Source organism: Budorcas taxicolor, chromosome 4 (genome assembly GCF_023091745.1).
Source record: "Budorcas taxicolor isolate Tak-1 chromosome 4, Takin1.1, whole genome shotgun sequence".
NCBI lineage: Eukaryota > Metazoa > Chordata > Mammalia > Artiodactyla > Bovidae > Budorcas > Budorcas taxicolor.
The window spans coordinates 27174733-27195775 of NC_068913.1; the positions used below are offsets into that span (position 1 = coordinate 27174733).

General features: G+C 39.8%; 1 protein-coding gene across 1 annotated transcript in view; it reads left to right on the top strand.

Annotated features, from left to right (window-relative positions):
* Positions 1 to 19366, top strand: part of BZW2 (basic leucine zipper and W2 domains 2) — a 63054-nt gene extending 43688 nt beyond the window's left edge. Inside the window, exons 8-12 of the mRNA XM_052638455.1 lie at positions 5261 to 5431; positions 7969 to 8115; positions 9407 to 9545; positions 18150 to 18272; positions 18889 to 19366. Coding sequence (XP_052494415.1) covers positions 5261 to 5431; positions 7969 to 8115; positions 9407 to 9545; positions 18150 to 18272; positions 18889 to 18917 — 609 coding nt within the window. The 3' untranslated portion in view covers positions 18918 to 19366. The remainder of the gene's footprint in view (positions 1 to 5260; positions 5432 to 7968; positions 8116 to 9406; positions 9546 to 18149; positions 18273 to 18888) is intronic.
* Positions 19367 to 21043: the final 1677 nt, after the last annotated feature.

The window sequence follows — 21043 nt, forward strand, 5'->3', positions numbered from 1 at the left end:
ATAAAGAAGAAAAATTTAGCTCTAGATTCTTGTTGATTTTTGCCACTGACAATACTTTTCATTTTAGTGTGTATTTATTAAGTGTCTGCTTTGTGCCAGGCTCCAGCCTAGAAGTTGTAGAGTCAGTAGAGACAGGATAGAAAAGCTTCCTGCCTTTGTGGCGCCTACTCTGTAGCAACATAGGGTGTCTGGAAGTCACTGAAGACAAGTGAATAGACTGGTGATGTCGGTGGAGGTTCATATGAAAGAGTGTATTCTCGTCCCTGAGTCTGCGGAGTAGCTGTATCTTAGCTCAGCAAGGCCCACTGAGATCTACATGCCCTTTCTTTCTGGGACCCATGGTGAAGGAACAGCTCCGACCAGAGCCATTCTGTCCTCATGTCAGAGGACAGGAATATAGGACACTGAAGGGAGCCCTTCTGGTGTTGTAGACGCTCACCTTTTTTGGCCAGAAGTAGTCAGTGAGAAGCCTGCCAGTGGGGTAGGAAGATTTAATCCACTCATGAGCTCCTTCTCCACCTGTGAAGACAGATCAACAAGGAGGAACTTCACTGAACACTTGTTTAAAGGATAGCTGGGTGAATTAGGAAAAAAGATATAGTTGATTACTACTTAACACAGAAGACTCGGTTATTTCTCTTTTTTAAAATTTATTTTGTATTGAGATATAGCTAATTAACACTGTTGTGATAATTTAGGGTGGACAGCAAAAGAGCTAAGCCATACAATACATGTATCCATTCTCTCCCAAACTTCCCTCCCATTCAAGCTGCCACAGAACACTGAGCAGCGTTCCATGTGCAATACAAATAGGTCCTTCTTGGTTATCCATTTTATCTTTTTGAGTAGCAATTTATTTTTTATTCATTCATCCTTACAATTTTATGCTTATTATCAGGTGTTTTACAAGGCACTGTATGTGAGTGTGGGTTGAGGGTAAGAGTGAACCTTTCTTTCCCATATTAAACTTTTGAGAACGCTATATGCTCTTCTAACTTGAAGTATGGTTCCTTAAAGACACCAGTAATCACAGCTTGGTTAACTTGATTAGGTTACTTCATTTAAAAAAGTGTTTAATGTATTTCCTTTTTGAAAAACATATCATTTAAGTGTTTTTACTAGGTTTCTTTGTCTAGTATATTTTGAGCATGAAAAGCTTAGGTAGCAGTTTCTACCAGAAACTCCATGAGGACAGGGTGGCTATGTCTGAGACCATGCCTGCATGCTGTTTGCTGACTTAGAAATAAATGAGGAACTAGAGTCTCAGTTCCACCATCTAGGAGGAAATTTTTGTTTCACTAAGCTGTTTAACAGAATTCCCTCTGGATTAGCACATTTGGGGGAAAAATAGCATATTCTCAAAATTTAGCAATTACCTACTTCTGTAATACAGAAGCAAGAAAAATATATAGCAACTCCTAGAAGAGAGGAGATGGGAGACATCATTCTCCCATCACTGGAAAAGGGAACAGTGATCAAGATATTGAGCTGAAGCTATTGAAGAAAGTCAAACAAGCAACCTTTGTCTTTCTGGGGCTTATAGTTTATTGCAGGGGAACAGGCAATAAACTGAATAATTAATTTGAATGTGTAGTATAATAAAAAGTAAAAAGTGCTCTGAGAGGAAAACCAAGTAGGCAAACGGTGAGGTATCCCTGTGTGGTGTGCCAAGGCCTCTCATAAGGTGACGTGTGTGAGGAAGCTAACTATCTAGATAAATCCAGGAAGAGTATTTCAGGCAAAGCCTTTGAGGCATGGCACGTTGGGAACAGCAAAAGAGAGAATTTAGTAGGAGCAGAAATGTAGAGATCAGCTCTGAATAGTAATTTTTAAGATATTACATGTCATCCATAAGGACTATGGTTATAGTTCATAAAAGTAAATTAAAAAATCACTTTGATGATGTATTACTCTGAACGTAACTTGCAATCAGACTTTGCAGTCACATTCTTCCTAAATTGAATACAGAATGCTGGCACAAATAATTATTGACTTTGGAGTCATGCAGCCATGTCCTTAAATTTCTAGCTGCCTAATTAGTTGTTTAACCTTGTTGAGGTTCAGTTTATTTTTCTGTAAAACTTCTACTGTATACAGTTATTAGCAAAATACTTCATATCTAAATTCGTAGAAGAAACTAAAAATTAAATTAGTTCCTTGCCCCCAACAAATTTAGAAGACCTCTTGACAAATATCAATGACAGAAATTCAGTCAGTTTTGAAATGTTTGTTTAACGTGAACGTATGTTTTAATGCTGCTCCCACCAACTCTGTTCTGATGTTTTGAAACTCATGACTCAACTCAAGGCAGGTTATGAGATGATGGCACACAGAATATTGAAATTTGAATCATGACAGAAGTCATCTGGCTACGTCCCTATCAGTTCAGTTCAATTCATTCGCTCAGTCGTGTCCAACTCTTTTCGACCCCATGAATCACAGCACGCCAGGCCTCCCTGTCCATCACCAACTCCTGGAGTTCACTCAGACTCATGTCCATCGAGTCGGTGTTGCCATCCAGCCATCTCATCCTCTGTCATCTCCTTCTCCTCCTGCCCCAACTCCCTCCTAGCATCAGGGTCTTTTCCAATGAGTCAACTCTTCTCATGAGGTGGCCAAAGTACTGGAGTTTCAGCTTTAGTATCGTTCCTTCCAAAGAACACCCAGGACTGATCTCCTTTAGAATGAACTGGTTGGATCTCTTTGCAGTCCAACGGACTCTCAAGAGTCTTCTCCAACACCACAGTTCAAAAGCATCAATTCTTCAGCATTCAGCTTTCTTCACAGACCAATTCTCACATCCATACATGACTACTGGAAAAACCATAGCCTTGACTAGACAGACCTTAGTCGGCAAAGTAATGTCTCTGCTTTTGATTATGCTATCTAGGTTGGTCATAACTTTCCTTCCAAGGAGCAAGCCTCTTTTAATTTCATGGCTGTAATCACCACCTGCAGTGATTTTAGATCCCCCAAAAATAAAGTCTGACACTATTTCCACTGTTTGCCCATCTATTTCCAATGAAGTGATGGGACCAGATGTCATGATCTTCATTTTCTTAATGTTGAGCTTTAGGCCAACTTTTTCACTCTCCACTTTCACCAGGAGGTGTTTTAGTTCCTCTTCACTTTCTGCCATAAGGGTGGTGTCATCTGCATATCTGAGGTTATTGATATTTCTCTTGGCAATCTTGATTCCAGCTTGTGCTTCTTCCAGCCCAATGTTTCTCATGATGTACTCTGCATATAAGTTAAATAAGCAGGGTGACAATATACAGCCTTGACGTACTCCTTTTCCTATTTGGAACCAGTCTGTTGTTCCGTGTCCACTTCTAACTGTTGCTTCCTGACGTGCATATAGGTTTCTCAAGAGGCAGGTCAGGTGGTCTGGTATTCCCTTCTCTTTCAGAATTTTCCACAGTTTATTGTGATCCACACAGTCAAAGGCTTTGGCATAGTCAATAAAGCAGAAATAGATGTTTTTCTGGAACTCTCTTGCTTTTTTGATGATCCAGCGGATGTTGGCAATTTGATCTCTGGTTCCTCTGCCTTTTCTAAAACCAGCTTGAACATCTGGAATTTCATGGTTCGCATACTACTGAAGCCTGGCTTGGAGAATTTTGAGCATGACTTTACTAGCGTGTGAGATGAGTACAATTGTGTGGTAGTTTGAACATTCTTTGTCATTGCCTTTCTTTGGGATTGGAATGAAAACTGACCTTTTCCAGTCCTGTGGCCACTGCTGAGTTTTCCAAATTTGCTGGCATATTGAGTGCAGCACTTTCACAGCATCATCTTTGAGGATTTGAACTAGCTCAACTGAAATTCCATTACCTCCACTAGCTTTGTTCATAGTGATGCTTTCTAAGGCCCACTTGACTTCACATTCCAGGATGTCTGGTTCTAGGTGAGTGATCATACCATCGTGATTATCTTTTTTGTACATTGTGAAGATCTTTTTTATACAGTTCTTCTGTGTATTCTTGCCACCTCTTCTTAATATCTTCTGCTTCTGTTAGGTCCATACCATTTCTGTCCTTAATCGAGCCCATCTTTGCATGAAATGTTCCCTTGGTATCTCTAATTTTCTTGAAGAAATCTCTAGTCTTTCCCATTCTGTTATTTTCCTCTATTTCTTTGCACTGATCGCTGAGGAAGGCTTTCTTATCTCTTCTTGCTATTCTTTGGAACTCTGCATTCAGATGCTTATATCTTTCCTTTTCTCCTTTGCTTTTCTCTTCTCTTCTTTTCACAGGTATTTGTAAGGCCTCCCCAGACAGTCATTTTGCTTTTTTGCATTTCTTTGGCAAATTCGTTACAGATCTTTCTTCAGAGATTTTTATTGAAGCCCATATAGCCATTGGCCAATATATATATGCAAATCTAGCCATCATGAAAGTTTGGATCTATTTTGTAGACTTTTCAGCAGTCTGAAAAATGTGAGAGCTTTGAAAACTGCCTTGCTTTCTTAGTTGAGTGCTGGGAGTCACACAGGATTAGAACATGACTAAGTGTTCCTAAGCCCCTGCCAAGCTGTATAAGGTGAAATGGAAATGAGGTAAAAATGTAAGAGCAGCCATGGTGTACTGTGCATTTTAAAAATTTCCAAAAGAATTATGTAATGAATTGAAGAGTTGGTAGGACAGGTTTAGATTAGATCTCACCATGAACTTAATTTAGAGCCACCATCATTAAGAGATACAGCAAAAATTCCCTGTAGCTCTGAGCTATTTTAGACTAATAGCAGCATTTTCTCAGAATGTGAATCGAGGTCTATGAGATGATAATAGTCAATATTGTTTTTTTTTAAATAGTATCTCAAATCATTTCAGCATTACTAAAACTGGTTTTTGTCTATTAACTCATAGTTAAGGAAACAGTATGATTGATAATTTCCGTTTTTCTTATCTCTTTAAAATAATCCCAGCCTTACTCATTTATCACCTTATTTATACTTAGTTTAGCAAACCTGGCTCTGTTTTTGCATATGCTATACTTCAATTAAAGTAAAAGAAAAAGTAAATAGTGGTTCCAAATGAGTGAAACTACTTTTTCTATTCTTTGTCAAATTGCCTAATTTTGAAAGGTGTCTTAGCAAGTGCTCAAGAAATATACCTTGAGATGTATTCTTTTCAAAAATCAACCCTTACTCTTTTCTTCGTGAGATAGTCCAAGTGCTACTTTAATATGAAAATGTTCTTTATGCTTGCAGAATGTGAATGGCTTATTGTGTGACAGTCTCTTGTCTTTTCTCTCTCAGGAACTCTTCCCAGTTAACAGACAGAGTGTGGATCATTTCGCTAAATACTTCACGGATGCAGGTCTGAAGGAGCTCTCCGACTTCCTCCGAGTCCAGCAGTCCCTGGGCACCAGGAAGGAGCTGCAGAAGGAACTCCAGGAGCGTCTTTCTCAGGAATGCCCGATCAAGGAGGTGAGGCCCATGGGCTCACTTCACTGCAAAACCACGGGCGAGGGGCGTATCCTAGATTGTGCGGTACAAACTTTACCTCCCTTAAAGGAGACTGCCCTTTGTTCATTGCTATGAACTTGAGGTCCTTTTCATACCATATAGATGAGCTCAATATCAAAAACATCCTCCAGGATATTCCAGAAAATAATGATTATTTCCATACAAATGACTTATTTACCAGGTTGCTATGGTTGTCAAAATATTTCATCTGCCTAATAGATTCACTGTCCGCTGCTATCCACTAGCGTTATACCTCAGTTTAAGGTGATTTTTTCCCATTTTACTGCAAATTATATAATATGGTTAAGTATTAGCTTAATGTATATAGATTTCGATTTTAAGACAGAAAGGGGGTGGTTTTGCATTCACGTCATGGAGAAAGACCACTTGGACCAGTGACTTGCTGGCTTCCACTCACAATAACTGGGTAGCTGCATAATGTAAATGCTGTATTTTTGTATAGCTATAGTTCTTGTGGCTATGACTATATCTTTTTTTTTTTAAGTCATGCCTGAAGAAAACTTTCCATTTGAACTTAAAAAAAACTTTTATGTGATAATTGAAAAGTTGCATTAAAAGTCCTTTCCTTTTGCCACTTAACTCTCAAGTCCCAAATCCTCACCACCCTGCTTGCCTAGAGCCTTGCAAGGTACCATGTATGATTTAAAATTTGAGATTTCAAGATGGATTCTGGCCAGCAGGTGGAGGTGTTGGTCCTAAGTCTCATAGCATTAAGGTCAGCAATATATTCAGTAACCTTTATCCAAGCAAAAATCTTGAACATGATTTTCCATGGTGAAAAAAAGCAAACTATAACGAACACTGTGATACTTCCAGGAAGAGATGTCACATTTCTTTGCAGCTTTTCCCTGTCAGCTGGAGGTCTGGGACTCCTCCATTCCTTCTTTTCTTGAAAGCTGCTTTCCCCACTGCAATCCAGGCTGTCAGGAAAGAAAACAGTATACTTTCATTTTAAAAAGGAAGGGAGAAAAGTAGGTTTACTGCTCACAAAAGTGAAAGTGAAGTCGCTCAGTCGTGTCCGACTCTTTGTGACCCCTTGGACTGTAGCCTATCAGGCTCCGCTGTCCATGGGACTTTCCAGGCAAGAGTGCTGGAATGGATTGCCATTTCCTTCTCCAGGGGACCTTCCGACCCAGGAATCGAACCCAGGTCTCCCGCATTGCAGGCAGACGCTTTACCGTCTGAGCCACCAGGGAAGCTCACAAAGTGGTACATTAAGATGCATTATCGGAGAAGGCAATGGCACCCCACTCCAGTACTCTTGCTTGGAAAATCCCATGGACGGAGAAGCCTGGTAGACTGCAGTCCATGGGGTCGCTAAGAGTCAGACACGACTGAGCAACTTCACTTTCACTTTTCCCTTTCATGCATTGGAGAAGGAAATGGCAACCCACTCCAGTGTTCTTGCCTGGAGAATCCCAGGGTTGGTGAAGCCTGGTGGGCCGCCGTCTATGGGGTTGCACAGAGTCGGACACGACTGAAGCGACTTAGCAGCGGCAGCAGCAAGATGCATTATGGTTTTTAATTACTTTTTAAGCCCTCCAGGTGGCGGTAGTGGTAAAGAATTCATCTGCCAAGGCAGGAGACTTAAGAGATGCAAGTTCAATCCCTGGGTCAGGAAGATCCCATGGAAAAGGAAATGGCAACTCACTGCAGTATTCTTGCCTGTAGAATCCCCATGGGCAGAGAGGCCTGGTGGGCTACAGTCCATGGGTTCACAAAGAGTTGGATAGGACTGAGCGACTTAGCATACATGCGTGTACTGAAGTCCTCAACTCTACTTGGGATTTTATTTCAAAAGGGGAAAGATTTTTGCAAACAAGTTTAATATAAAATACACTGTTAGGCAGAATTTATTCCATATGATCAGGTTTGTAGTATACATTTGCACATTTAAAAGTAATTCTGAAGGGGAAATAGCCTGCTGAGTGTTGCTACATTGATATATACCATCTAAAAGAAGTCTTTGCACTTTACAATTTATTTACATGAGGCATGAGGATATTCACAAGTTATAATTAAAGAATAAGTTGTAGTGAGTGCCTCATACCAACCCAAGACACTTTTCATCAAGAGGTTTTAAGTTGAGGATTGGAAGTAGACATTCACAGCTCTGTTGCTGTCTTCAAACCCCAGAAAGTCAGACTGGCTTAAATAATCCTTGCCCTGCTGAACTCAACAGGGGTCCTGCCTGTAAAAGACTAACTCTGAGAAACCAAGATTCGCTGTTATTTTCTATTACCCAGCAGCTCCTGGCCAGAGCTAAGCGTATTAATTTGGGAACTAAAAATAAATCCGCTCTGAGAACAAATCATTGTGTTCTGCTCTGCCTTGGAACTTGAGAGCATATGCCAGGAAGGGAGGGACTAGCAGCGTGTTTGTCTGCCCCAAACCTTTCACTAAGCACAGAGGGGGGGGGGGGGGGGGTCTCCCCACCTGCCTGTTCTTCTTTTGACTCCTATCTTCGTGAAATGTAGGTGGTTCTCTATGTTAAAGAAGAAATGAAAAGGAATGATCTTCCAGAAACAGCAGTGATTGGACTTCTGTGGACCTGTATAATGAACGCTGTGGAATGGAACAAGAAGGAGGAACTCGTGGCGGAGCAGGCCCTCAAACACCTGAAGGTACAGGGTTCCAGCCAGGCTGTCTTGGCTGCAGGCCAGCTGCAGCTTTAACCGTGTGACAGACGGGTTCTAATCATAGTGTCCCAGGTTCAGTCCAAACATATATTTCCTAATGTTTTTCCTTTCAAATATGCCACCACCTAAAATGTTTGAGATGTAAGAGCTTGTGAAATAACTGAGGGTAAGTTCTTATTAAAAACATCAGAAAATCCACGGAATAGTCATATATTCAGTATTAAAGAGAAATATAGTCTGTTAGTTTTCCTTCTACCTGACAAAAATTCCTAAGGAGTCAGCTACAAGTTGACGTTAGAATTTGAAAAGTGAGTGGTAGAAGAAATCAACTGATTGTATAAATTGTATATTTTTGTAGGGGGATACATATGTGTTTGCTTTCATCATCCTCTCCCTGTAAAACTGTTAAGAAACGTAGACTTAGAACCTGCCTTCAGAGTTTTCAGTTGAATTGGGAAGTGGACACCTACATAGTATAAGCTCGGTAGGATGTAAATCAGATAACTCTTCAATATTTAGGAGAACAGAGCAGTGAGTAGCCGATGCAGGGAAGGATCGAAGGAGGAGTTTGTGTTGAGCTCAGTAACTCTTAGACAAAATAATAGCCAAACAACAACTAGGGGCTTCCCTGATGGCTCAGATGGTAAAGAATCTGCCTGCAGTGTGGGAGACCTGGGTTTGATCCCTGGTTTGGGAATATCCTCTGGAGAAGAGAGTGGCAACCCACTTCAGTATGCTTGCCTGGAGAATTCTATGGACAGAGGAGCCTGGCGGGCTACAATCAGTAGGATCACAAAGAGTCAGACAGGACTGAGAGACACACACACATCAAGAACTAGAAGCCAAGGTCATTTAAGACAGAAGGAGCAATATGAACAAAACCATAAAGATGTTTTGTGAGGGGATCTGGGAAGAGACCTCTGCTCTTACAGCAGCAGAGCCAGGAGTGGAGGAATCACTGCAGGCCTGGGAACCTTCAGAACTTAGGATCTCTGCCTCATTTTCACAATATCCATTAGACAAACACATAGCATAGCAGTTGTCTCTTGACAGAGCCAGGAGTTCCTATTTGGTCTCTCTTAGCAGGTGCAATGAGAGAAATCTGATATGGTGCAGGGGTAGAAAATTCATTTTGGTTGGACACAATATTATAATAAGATAATCCTCAAAGTGGAAGTTTTCTAAGCACATCTCCAGGTGACCGCTGTGCTTCAAGTGGCATCAGCCCTATACCTCCCACAAAAGTGAACGGTCTTCCTCCCCACTCCTCTTCCAGCAATACGCTCCACTCCTGGCTGTGTTCAGCTCCCAAGGCCAGTCGGAGCTGATCCTCCTGCAGAAGGTTCAGGAATACTGCTATGACAACATCCATTTCATGAAAGCCTTTCAGAAGATTGTGGTTCTCTTTTACAAAGGTATGTGTCTGTGTCGTTCTGCCACTATGCTTCCGTGTTTTGTTGAAGCTCTTTTTGGGCCAGAGTAAGAGGTGATGCAGAGGGGGACATGGGTTTCTGCTCATCTCTGAGTTTTAGTGAGGCAGCCATATTATGTAGAGAGAGGGGGTATTCATACAAAACCCATAAATGCCTGTGGCCCCAGGTCCCAGTCTGATTAGGCCCCTGTGCACTTCTCACTGATGGAAATGGCTAGAAGACTGGTGATGAACTTATAATTTCAGAAGATGGGGAGGGAGGATGGTGAAAAAGACTGTAATTACTAAAAAGAAGGTCTGTGTTTGAATTGTAAGGATCACCAGAAGCATGTTCAGGCCTTTCAGATACCATCAAGCTGGCTCTAAATTAGCTTTAAACTTCGTGTTTTAGTTATTTGGCTCACCCAGTCTCCTATTTGCCCAGGAAATGACTATTTTTAGATTTTCACATTTACTGTCTGTTCATTATGTTTATAAGGTTTAGGTTGCCATGACAACTGGTACAGCCAGTTTATTAAAAAATGAATGCTCTAGGGTTTTAACTGATCTCAATCTCTATACCTATAGTATATTTTTAAAAAATGATCCTAGACTATTCTTTGGTCTAGCTTTGTAGTTAGTTTTATGAGGAGAGGGGAAGGAGCATTTAAACAATGATACATTTTGAACATGATGAAATGTTTATTAGAAATTACTGCTATCTTAAATGGCATAACAGAAGAAAACTAAAGTATAAATTAATGGGCTTCCCTGGTGGCTCAGACGGTAAAGAATCCGCCTGCAGTGCAGGAAACCCGGGTTCAATCCCTGGGTCCGGTAGACCCCATGGAGAAGGGAATGGCAACCCACTCCAGTTTTCTTGCCTGGAAAATTCCAGGGATAGAGGAGCCTGGCAGGCTACAGTCCATGGCATCACAAAGAGTCAGACACAACTGAGCGACTAACAGACACGCACACAACAAACACATAAATGAATACCAGTCAAATGTTTCTTTTCTTTTTGATGCGTTCTTAAATTTGTCTATTTTGAATGACAGTTTGGAATGTAAAAATTTTACGTTATCGGTTGCTAGCTATTTGGAAAAAAATGCGTGATAGCATTTCACACAGTTTTAATTGGCTATCCAGATTCTTCAAATGCATTCTTCTTGCCCGTAAGTGGGTGGGTGATATTTTTGCTTTCTCAGCACTAAGGTATTCGGCACAGTTTTTTGTGTCAGTGGGAGACTGTGATGACTGCAGAGTCCCATTTGAAGTTCAATAAAAGGTGTTTTTGGTTTTGGTTTTTGGTTTTTTGGCCAGGTCTGTATTAGACTCACTTGGATATGGTTGAGATAGCAACATCCTAAAACTAGGGCTTACATGATACCCCAGGTCATGAGACAGCAATGTCTTAATGCTAGGTAACCCATCAGAACCAGACCTGCAGGTCCTATGGCAAACATACCTGTGGTACCCAGTGGCCAAGACAAACTACTTTTTAATCAGTAAAGGCATTTAGATGGCATATTAACTATTAACATCCTACTCTTCAGATTTCTCTTTTTAACTATTAATGAATGTCAGCATCCTTCCCCATTTTTATAACAACTACTTTGGTCTAGCTTTGTAGTTTTATAACTTTTTATAACAACTACTAACAGCTAGCAAAACTGGCGGCTTTGAGTTAATTCCTATTCTTCAGCCCCAAATTCTAAGGAACAGTGGCCTGGAATTATATCCAAGAAATGGGCACCAAGAAGTACAAAGAAGAGGCATTAGCTGTTCCTTACACTGTAGGTTAACTAGGTGGTCAGCTTTTAAATAGATTGTTTCAGTTAGTAAAGTCTGTGGTGAGTATGAGCAGGCCCAAGGGAACACAGGAAGATAAGTGTCAGCATCAGTTTTATTCTGGCTTAGCTGTTTTTGGAAATGAAATCAGGAAACTTGCAAATAGAAACCTAAACTATATTTTACTGAGAAGTTAAAACTGAATATCATTTTCTAAGTAACTTTGCAGTTTTCCACAAAATTATATATATAGACTGTTCTTCTGAATAAAATAATTGCATTTTTTTCTCTTGAGAACATGGAATCCCTGAAGAATGTTTGTTCTTTATGACTGTTAAGAGAGTTACTGTGTTTACCTTCATTTTCATAGTAGTTTTTACCTTGGCCTTAATTCATTCAGCAAACACTTGTGCACCAGTAGACATATATTTTGTTTGTCTTCATATGGATTTGGATGTTCTTGTCCTGTATTTCATATGTCTAGGAAGACTTGAGGACTATGTTTGTTAAAGCACTCCTTTTCCAGTGCCTGTGTGTGTGTGAATCACCTGGGGAGCTTGTTAAAACAGATTCCCCAAAGATTCTGATTCAGTGGGTCCAGCCTTAGTGAAGTGAAATCACTCAGTCACGTCCGACTCTTTGCAACCCCGTGGACTGTAGCCCGCCAGGCTTCTCTGTCCATGGGATTCTCCAGGCAAGAATATTGGAGTGGGTTGCCATTTCCTTCTCCAGGGGATCTTCCCAACCCAGGGATCAAACCCGGGTCTCCTGCATTGCAGGCAGACGCTTTATCCTCTGAGCCTTGGGCCCTCAGATTTCCCTTTTAACAAATTTCCAGGTGATGCTGTGACTGTTGGTCTCAGATCACTGATTGACCTAAAGGATATTTATTGAATGCCTAAAGGATATTTACTGATTGACCTAAAGGATATTTATTGATATTTATTTAGTGACAAATCCCATGAACTGTAGTAACATGGTTAAGATTATGCTTAACCATTAATTCCATATACACATACACATTTTACAAATATTAAATAGTATTTTGTCTGCTTCTTTTATCTAGTGATGGGAAGCCCTTTACATTTTGCTTTAAAGCCAGTTTTCAAAAATGTAATGGAAATCATTTCTCCTTTCCCATTTTAGAAGTCGCTCAGTAAGTCTCTGACTCTTCTTGACCCCATGGACTGCAGCCTACCAGGCTCCTCCATCCATGGGATTTTCCAGGCAAGAGTACTGGAGTGGGGTGCCATTGCCTTCTCTTGAGTATCTCTATTACATACACTCATCTTCCTGTATTGCTAAAATTGAGGATAACAGAAACTGTGGGATATGACTCCCCATGTCCCCTCTGAAAACCTAATTGCTTAAAAGAGTACCATTATGAAAATTTTCATTTTTATATATTTTATAGAAAAAAAAATAGAGTGAAAGTGAATAAACTTTGAGTAACGCTTTGCAGCAATGAAAGGAGACAGTGGTGATTGGTCACTTCCTGAAGATTCACATTTTGTACTAGAATCTAGATTTTTATATTTCTAAGGCAGTAAGGAAAATAGTAAGTCCATCACTACTTTTCTAATGTTGCATTATTCACCTTCTAAAATAAATTTCTTTCTTCCTAAAGCTAGGTAGTGTATTCTCAGCATGTAGGTTTGGAAAAATATAAAACTACCTCCTCAAGTACTACTAGTATCTCTATTATGGCTTTTATTGTTTGCAGATATTTCTTAGGTTAAATTCTATTCCTCACACACATTTTTCTAAAAGAAGTTTCTTATTCTAAAAGATGTTTGACCTTGTCACATATAGTCCCAGCTTTCTTAGGGTAAATTATGTTTGACTCATGTCCCTATACGACACTGCTCATAAAAAGTACTGAATTTTATGTTTAAGGTGACATCGTTTTCAACTTAAATATTTAAATAAGTGACATCACCTAACACTTTGCAGTTGTCATAACACTCTTAGGATATTGTCTGTTTGACCCTCATGAAAACCCAAATTTTGAATTAAAATTCTACACATTGAGACATACTTAGTTTTTCTCATCAGGTTATTTATTATACATGTACTGAGTGCAAACTAGCTGCCAAGTCTTATGTTAAATGCTGGAAATGAGATGAACAAAACAGTCCCTGACTGCCTGGATTTCAGAGTATAGAAGAAAATCCAAAATTATAATCACAATGTGTGTGTGTATTCATTCACTCAGTCATGTCTGATTCTTTGCGACGCGATGGACTGTAGCCTGGAAGGCTCCACTGTCTATGGTATTTTCTAGGCAAGAATACTGCAGTGGCTCTCTCCTATAATCACCATATCAGTGGCTAAAATAAGGCTGGTACCAATAAATGATGATGAGAAGTGGAAGGATGACAGCGGAGGGGCCCCTAACTCAGAGCTGGAGCTAACTTGGTGAAGGAAAGAGGAAGGCTCTCAAGGGACCAGAGTATTTTCCCCAGAGGTGATGAAGAAGTTGGCCACATAGAAGGGAGAGAAACGCACTGTAATATGAGAGGCCTTGGTGCAATTGTGGAATGTCTCCTTTCTTATTGTACTTTTACTGATCGTCTGTATTCCTAGTAGGTATTTGGGGGAGATCCCAACACTTTGTCATTTCCATCTCCTGGTTATAATGAACTCTTCTCCCTACTTTTACTTAGTGGAAAACACAAGTTCTCTCTCTCCTACATTTGTCAAGGAGCTCCTTCCATTTGTGATTAGATTTTTTCCTACACAAAAGTTAACTTTCTTTTTGATATTCAGACTTTGCCTCAAAGTTGCCCTGTGTCATTGTTTCTGTCCCTTCTTTATTATTTATTCCCCTAGAGATTTGGTCTTGCAGGAGTTGTTTATTATTAAATTCTTCCACGAGCTCAGCTCTTTACAAAGTTGGTCTGATTTTTCAGTAGACGATCTATCTGGTAAGTTTTCCCAGTCATGTACAGTCCTTTTCACAAGCACAGTCACCAACAAAGATTCTAGTACTTGCATGGTCTCTTTTGGCCTCTGCGGGGCAGTCAAACGCAGGAGTGAGCTCTCAACCTTCATAAGGAAGACACGAGACAGTGTCACTAGGTACACTCTGTCGCCTTTGCAACCTGTAGATTGTATCATAACATGATTCATTATGGGGAGAAGAAAAAATAGAATTTCCCTTTACATGTTTAGTTCTATATTTATTTTATAACATTAACAGTAGTAGTGTTCAGTTCAGTTACTCAGTCGTGTCCGACTCTTTGCAACCCCATGAATCGCAGCACGCCAGGCCTCCTTGTCCATCACCAACTCCCGGAGTTCTCTCAGACCTACGTCCATCGAGTCAGTGATGCCATCCAGCCATCTCATCCTCTGTCGTCCCCTTCTCCTCCTGCCCCCAATATCTCCCAGCATCAGAGTCTTTTCCAGTGAGTTAACTCTTCACATTAGGTGGCCAAAGTATTGGAGTTTCAGCTTTAGCATCATTCCTTCCAATGAACACCCAGGACTGGTCTCCTTTAGAATGGACTGGTTGGATCTCCTTGCAGTCCAAGGGACTCTCAAGAGTCTTCTCCAACACCACAGTTCAAAAGCATCAATTCTTCAGCACTCAGCTTTCTTCATAGTCCAACTCTTACATCCATACATGACCACTGGAAAAACCATAGCCTTGACTAGACGGACCTTTGTTGGCAAAGTAGTATCTCTACTTTTCAATATGCTGTCTAGGCTGGTCATAACTTTTCTTCCAAGGAGTAAGCATCTTTTAATTTTATGGCTGTAATCACCATCTGCAGTGATTTTGGAGCCCCAAAAAATAAAGTCTGACACTGTTTCCACTATTTCCCATGAAGTGATGGGACCAGATGCCATGATCTTCGTTTTCTGACTGTTGAGCTTTAGGCCAACTTTTTCCCTCTCCACTTTCACTTTCATCAAGAGGCTTTTTCGATCCTCTTCACTTTCTGCCATAAGGGTGGTGTCATCTGCATATCTGGGGTTATTGATATTTCTCCTGGCAATCTTATTCCAGCTTGTGCTTCTTCCAGCCCAGCGTTTCTCATGATGTACTCTGCATATAAGTTAAATAAGCAGGGTGACAGTATACAGCCTTGACATACTCCTTTTCCTATTTGGAACCAGTCTGTTGTTCCATGTCCACTTCTAACTGTTGCTTCCTGACCTGCATATAGGTTTCTCAAGAGGCAGGTCAGGTGGTCTGGTATTCCCATCTCATTCAGAATTTTCCACAGTTTGTTGTGATCCACACAGTTATAGGCTTTGGCATAGTCAATAAAGCAGAAAGAGATCTTTTTCTGGAACTCTCTTGCTTTTTCCATGATCCAGCAGATGTTGGCAATTTGATCTCTGGTTCCTCTGCCTTTTCTAAAACCAGCTTGAACATCTGGAAGTTCACGGTTCATGTACTATTGAAGCCTGGCTTGAAGAATTTTGAGCATGACTTTACTAGCGTGTGAGATGAGTGTAATTGTGCGGTAGTTTGAGCATTCTTTGGCATTGCTTTTCTTTGGGATTGAAATGAAAACTGACCTTTTCCAGTCCTGTGGCCACTGCTGAGTTTTCCAAATTTGCTGGCATATTGAGTGCAGCACTTTCACAGCATTATCTTTGAGGATTTGAAATAGCTCAACTGGAATTCTATCACCTCCACTAGCTTTGTTCGTAGTGATGCTTTCTAAGGCCCACTTGACTTCACAACCCAGGATATCTGGCTCTAGGTGAGTGAACACAACATCGTGATTATCTGGGTCATGAAGCTGTTTTCTGTACAGTTCTTCTGTGTATTCTTGCCACTTCTTAATATCTCCTGCTTCTGTTCGGTCTAACTCAATGAAACTAAGCCATGCCGTGTGGGGCCACCCAAGACAGACTGGTCATGGTGGAGAGGTCTGACAGATTGTGGTCCACTGGAGAAGGGAATGGCACACCACTTCAGTATTCTTGCCTTGAGAACCTCATGAAGAGTAGTTGTTAGTACATGCATATAGTTTGTAAACCAAAAAATATACATATGTTGGGAATGTATGTGCTCAAAATTGTCTTACTAATAGGAGAACATGATGAAACAGTTTGGAAGTTACTAGTAGAAATCACAGGCATCTTAAAGATGTCATAAAAACAAATCCTATAAAAGGGACTTTTAAAATTCATGTTTGAGATAATCAGTGTTCCTGGAAATTTTCTGCAAAGTGTTCTTACCCAGTAACAAATCACTTCCTCGAGCTGTAAACCATCTTCTCATGGCTATGAAAACTAGGCTTTGATGGCCAGAGGTAGGAAAGTTCTTTTATCCATGTGAGTGGAGAGTGCAGAGCTGGAAACATGAGAAACTCAAAGACTAGAAGCTGAGAGTAATTACTTAGGACTCCTGATTATAATTTCTAAGTCTATTCCTTAGAAATGAATAAACCCAGATTTCTATCTTCGTTTGCAAAACGTAGTGTATTTAATGATCAAAATAAAAAACAAAACACACTTTTCTATTTTCTAAAACCAATCATGTGCATTTTTAGTCAATTTAATCTCTTCAGTTGAATCTGAGAGCCAGTTATTAATTTTAAAAAACAAGGCTTTTGTTATGAAAAGATCGGTGATATTATGAATAAAAGCAATATCAAAACATTTCTCTTGTTTTTATAAGTTAAAGGTATATTCTAACTACAAAAGCATCATTAGAATGATTCATCAGCATTTGCAGTGGATTGGGCAGGCATTGGCGATAATAATAAATCCTTTTTGTATGGTTTCTATTTCATTTCACACTCCAAAACCCCGAAAGACAACCCAGTAGAACACTGGCAAATTATGTAGGCTATTGTTTCCACATTCCCCTTTCTATTAACATTAACTATTCAAAGTTAATGATAACTTGAGGGTATCAAGGTGTATTTGTGGTATTTAGAGTTTTAGGTAGTAGATAGTTAATAGATAACACTTTTTCTTAAAAACCTGTAGGAAGTCTATCTAACACGTGTTTCTCTCTGAATGGTGTGCAAGGAAACTCATGTGATTTAGATATTGTGGGAAAATAAAGTTAGGACAGCGATAGAGTGATGTAGAACTTTGGATTCTGTGTATATTGGTCCCATGGTATACCCAGGAAGCTCAACTTTATATTTAATCATTAATATTACCATTATTGCATTCTATCTACAATATTTTTTTTTTGTTTGCCCTTTTGTTCTCCTAAAGTAAATCCCCTTAAAAGACCAGTCATTTGAGGTCGCTGCTTAATCAAGATGTGTTTGAAACTGGCAGGACAAAGGGTATTCTGAAATGCTAGAATTGCTGATTCATTGGCAAAATAACCCAGTTTCCTCCCAGCAAATTAACACTGTAAGATTTCCAAGTCCCGGTCCCACCATCATCACTAAAGTACTGACGATCCTATCCACTGCGCTTCCCCAGTGGCTCAGAAGTAAAGATCCCACCTGCCAATGCAGCAGACAAGGGTCCCATCCTTGGGTCAGGAAGGTCCCCTGGAGAAGGGAATGGCAACCCACTACAGAATTCTTGCCTGGGAAATCCCATGAACAGAAAAGCCTACAGTCTGTGGGGTCACAAAGGAGTTCGACACCACTGAACAACTAAACAACATCACTACCCAAACTACTAACGTACACTGGACACGGAGCACTGTGCTGTGTGGAAACAAGCTTGGTTCTTGTCTTCTGATAAGTTTCAATATGAGTTTCTTTCATAACAGAATTTTAATATTTGAAGTGATTGCTTTCTATTAAGCTGTAAGACATGACTTTGCTTTAAAACATGGTATGTATGTAATAACTTTGAAATGTTTGATTTGAAATTGCAGCTGATGTGCTGAGTGAAGAAGCGATATTGAAGTGGTACAAAGAAGCACATGTTGCCAAAGGCAAAAGTGTTTTCCTTGACCAGATGAAGAAATTTGTGGAGTGGTTACAAAACGCAGAAGAAGGTATGATTGTATTTAACAACCTTGGTGGCCATTTAGCAGATCCTTTCTCACTGTAATTCAAAATAGCTCCTCCCTCCACAGATTTTTTTTTTTTTTTTTGGCTTTGTAAAACAAGTTCTAAACCTTCATTTCTGAATCAAGGCAATGAAAATATCTGCATGATAAACAAAACAAAATCTCTTAAATTATCCCTAGTGGAGGACAAAGAGGAAGAAATAATCAGATGTGAAAGGAAAAAAATAATTACATTTATGGGATTATATCAATTTTTTTATAGCACCTTTACTGGTTGACATGCTTAAAGTGGGAATACAAGTTGGAAGAGCAATAATGATGAGACTTAATCCAACTAGGCATGAGAAGTTGATGATCCAGAAACATACAAGTAGTTACAGTCACCAGTAATATTTCTGAGTATGTTGCCTTTTTAGAAAGTCAATTTCATTTAAAAATCGAAAAGTTTGCTTCTGCCCTTTCTGACTCTCTTAGTCAATGGACACCCAGGCAATAATGTGTTTTTTTAGGGGACAGGGAGATGAGAATAGAAACTATTTCCTGACCTCGTTTAACAGTCTCAGAAGAAAACGACCTGACTTGTCTCTCTCTTCTCTCGTAGAGTCTGAATCTGAAGGTGAAGAGAATTAGGTGGCTCAAGAAGCACAATACCTAGGTCACCACACAACACTTTTATTGGGAATGCTGAGCCATTTGAGAAGAGAAACTTGGCTTCCGTTTTCACAAAGGAAAAAAAAAAATAGGATAGACTTCCCTTTTGCCGGGGGGGAAATGGTTTTCTGTTTTGTTTTGTTTTTAAATGGAGCCCTGAGGCATCAGCGATTATACTTGGGACTCTACCTCTCACTCACGATTCGCTAACTTAAAGCCATTCAACAGGGAGTCCAGTAGGTATCTGAGGCGAAATACTCCACAGACTCCTCTTTTTTAAGCTGTATTTTTCAGGTACTGTGTGGTGAACGCCCCACTGGTGTCTATTACAGGGCCACGTTGGTAGTTGTGTATCTGCTCGTGTATGTGATTTGACAAACCAGTTTTTTAAAATAAATGGCTTTTTAAAAATCTGGGCTTATATTTTCAACGCTTTTATTTCTTTACTGTCCTGACTTCTTGTACAGATGACATTTCAGTGTCAGGCTTTCTTTCCCATCCAAAATGCTGAATGGTTCTTGTTGATCAAAGCACTTCTACTCCTTGTATCATTGGCGAATATATTTCACTTACCTTTGTAGTGTCATAGAAATCCAGCCAAAAGTGTAGGCACACTAGCACCAATACCATAAATTGATAATAATAATATCATCTGGAGAGTCTATGGGGTCGCACAGAGTCGGACACAACTGAAGTGACTTAGCAGCAGCAGCACCAATACCATAAATTGATGGTAATAATAATATTATCTGTGTGTGAGGATGTCATTTTCATTATGCAGGAAATAATAAGGACAAGAATGACTGTACTCAAGAATGAGTAGAAGTCATAGGATAAAGAGCTTTACAGCCCCTTAAAGTGACTAGCATACCCCAGGGGGCGCTTATATATTCTTTCCTAAAATTGTTCTCCTGGAAAATGCTCCTCTTTCCTTCTGGTTTTTCCTTTCAATCTGCATCTTATTTCTTCCAGTCCATTAGTTCATGGCAAGCCTCCTGCCCCTCCTTCTGCCTATCTAAAAATAAGAATTATGAAGTTAAATGGTATTCACATCATAGAGTGCATATTCAGTGTATTTATTTGAAATGAAAAAAATGAATAATTTTTATTGAAAGCAAACTTGGCAAACTAATTTGACAAGTACTGACTGCCAGTTAGTATACATGGCAGGCACACTCTGTAAATTAAATCTTCATCTCTGATGTTTTGACAGATATAGTTAAAGATTAAAATATTGAAAATTACATTCAATTTGTAATAACAATTTTATATGTCAACTTTTATGTATTTTAGATTTAAGTTTAAATCAGCATGTTCCCTGTCATTTTGGAGATCGTGAGTAAGAAGTGTGAAGAAGATATTTGACTTTGCCCCACTATTTCCAAAGTATCCACACTCAGACCTACTGTCCTAGGTCTTAGTGACCAAGATGGAACTTAAAGTCCCATTACTGAGTTGCACACTTATGCCCTTTTGCCCCTATTTTCTGCTGTCAAATTATAATGAAATGTATGTTTGTACAGTTCAATCAGAAGGTTGCTCAAGAAGGTTCAGGAGCACTTCTACTGAGCAAACATCTGGGAAGTCAGTTTTCTAACATATAAACTACTTAATGTTTTCTAGCACATAATATTTTTTCCAAACAGAGCTTAAGATAGTGATTTTCAGGTACGTAATCGTGGGTGAGGGCCTCCCCGGGTGGCTCAGCAGTCAAGAAGCTGACTGCAATGCTGGCGACACCAAAGATGGTTCAGTCCCTGGGTCAGGAAGATCCCCTGGAGAAGGAAATGGCAACCCACTCCAATATTCTTGCCTGGAAAATCCCGTGGACAGAGGAACATGATAGGCTATAGTCCATGGGTTCAAAAAGAGTCAGACACGACTGAGGTGACTTAGCAGGCATGTGCAGTCATGGGGGAGAAGAAGGATGCCTATCAGCAAAAACTTAAGGAAACCTCAAACCAAAGCCCCTTCTTTCTCAGAAAGACAAGTATCTCTTTTACTTTTTTTAAATAAAACTTGTCCTAATTATAAAACTAATTGCATTAGTTATCTATTGCTACACAGCAGATTATCCCCACATTTAGCAAGTTTAAACAACAGAC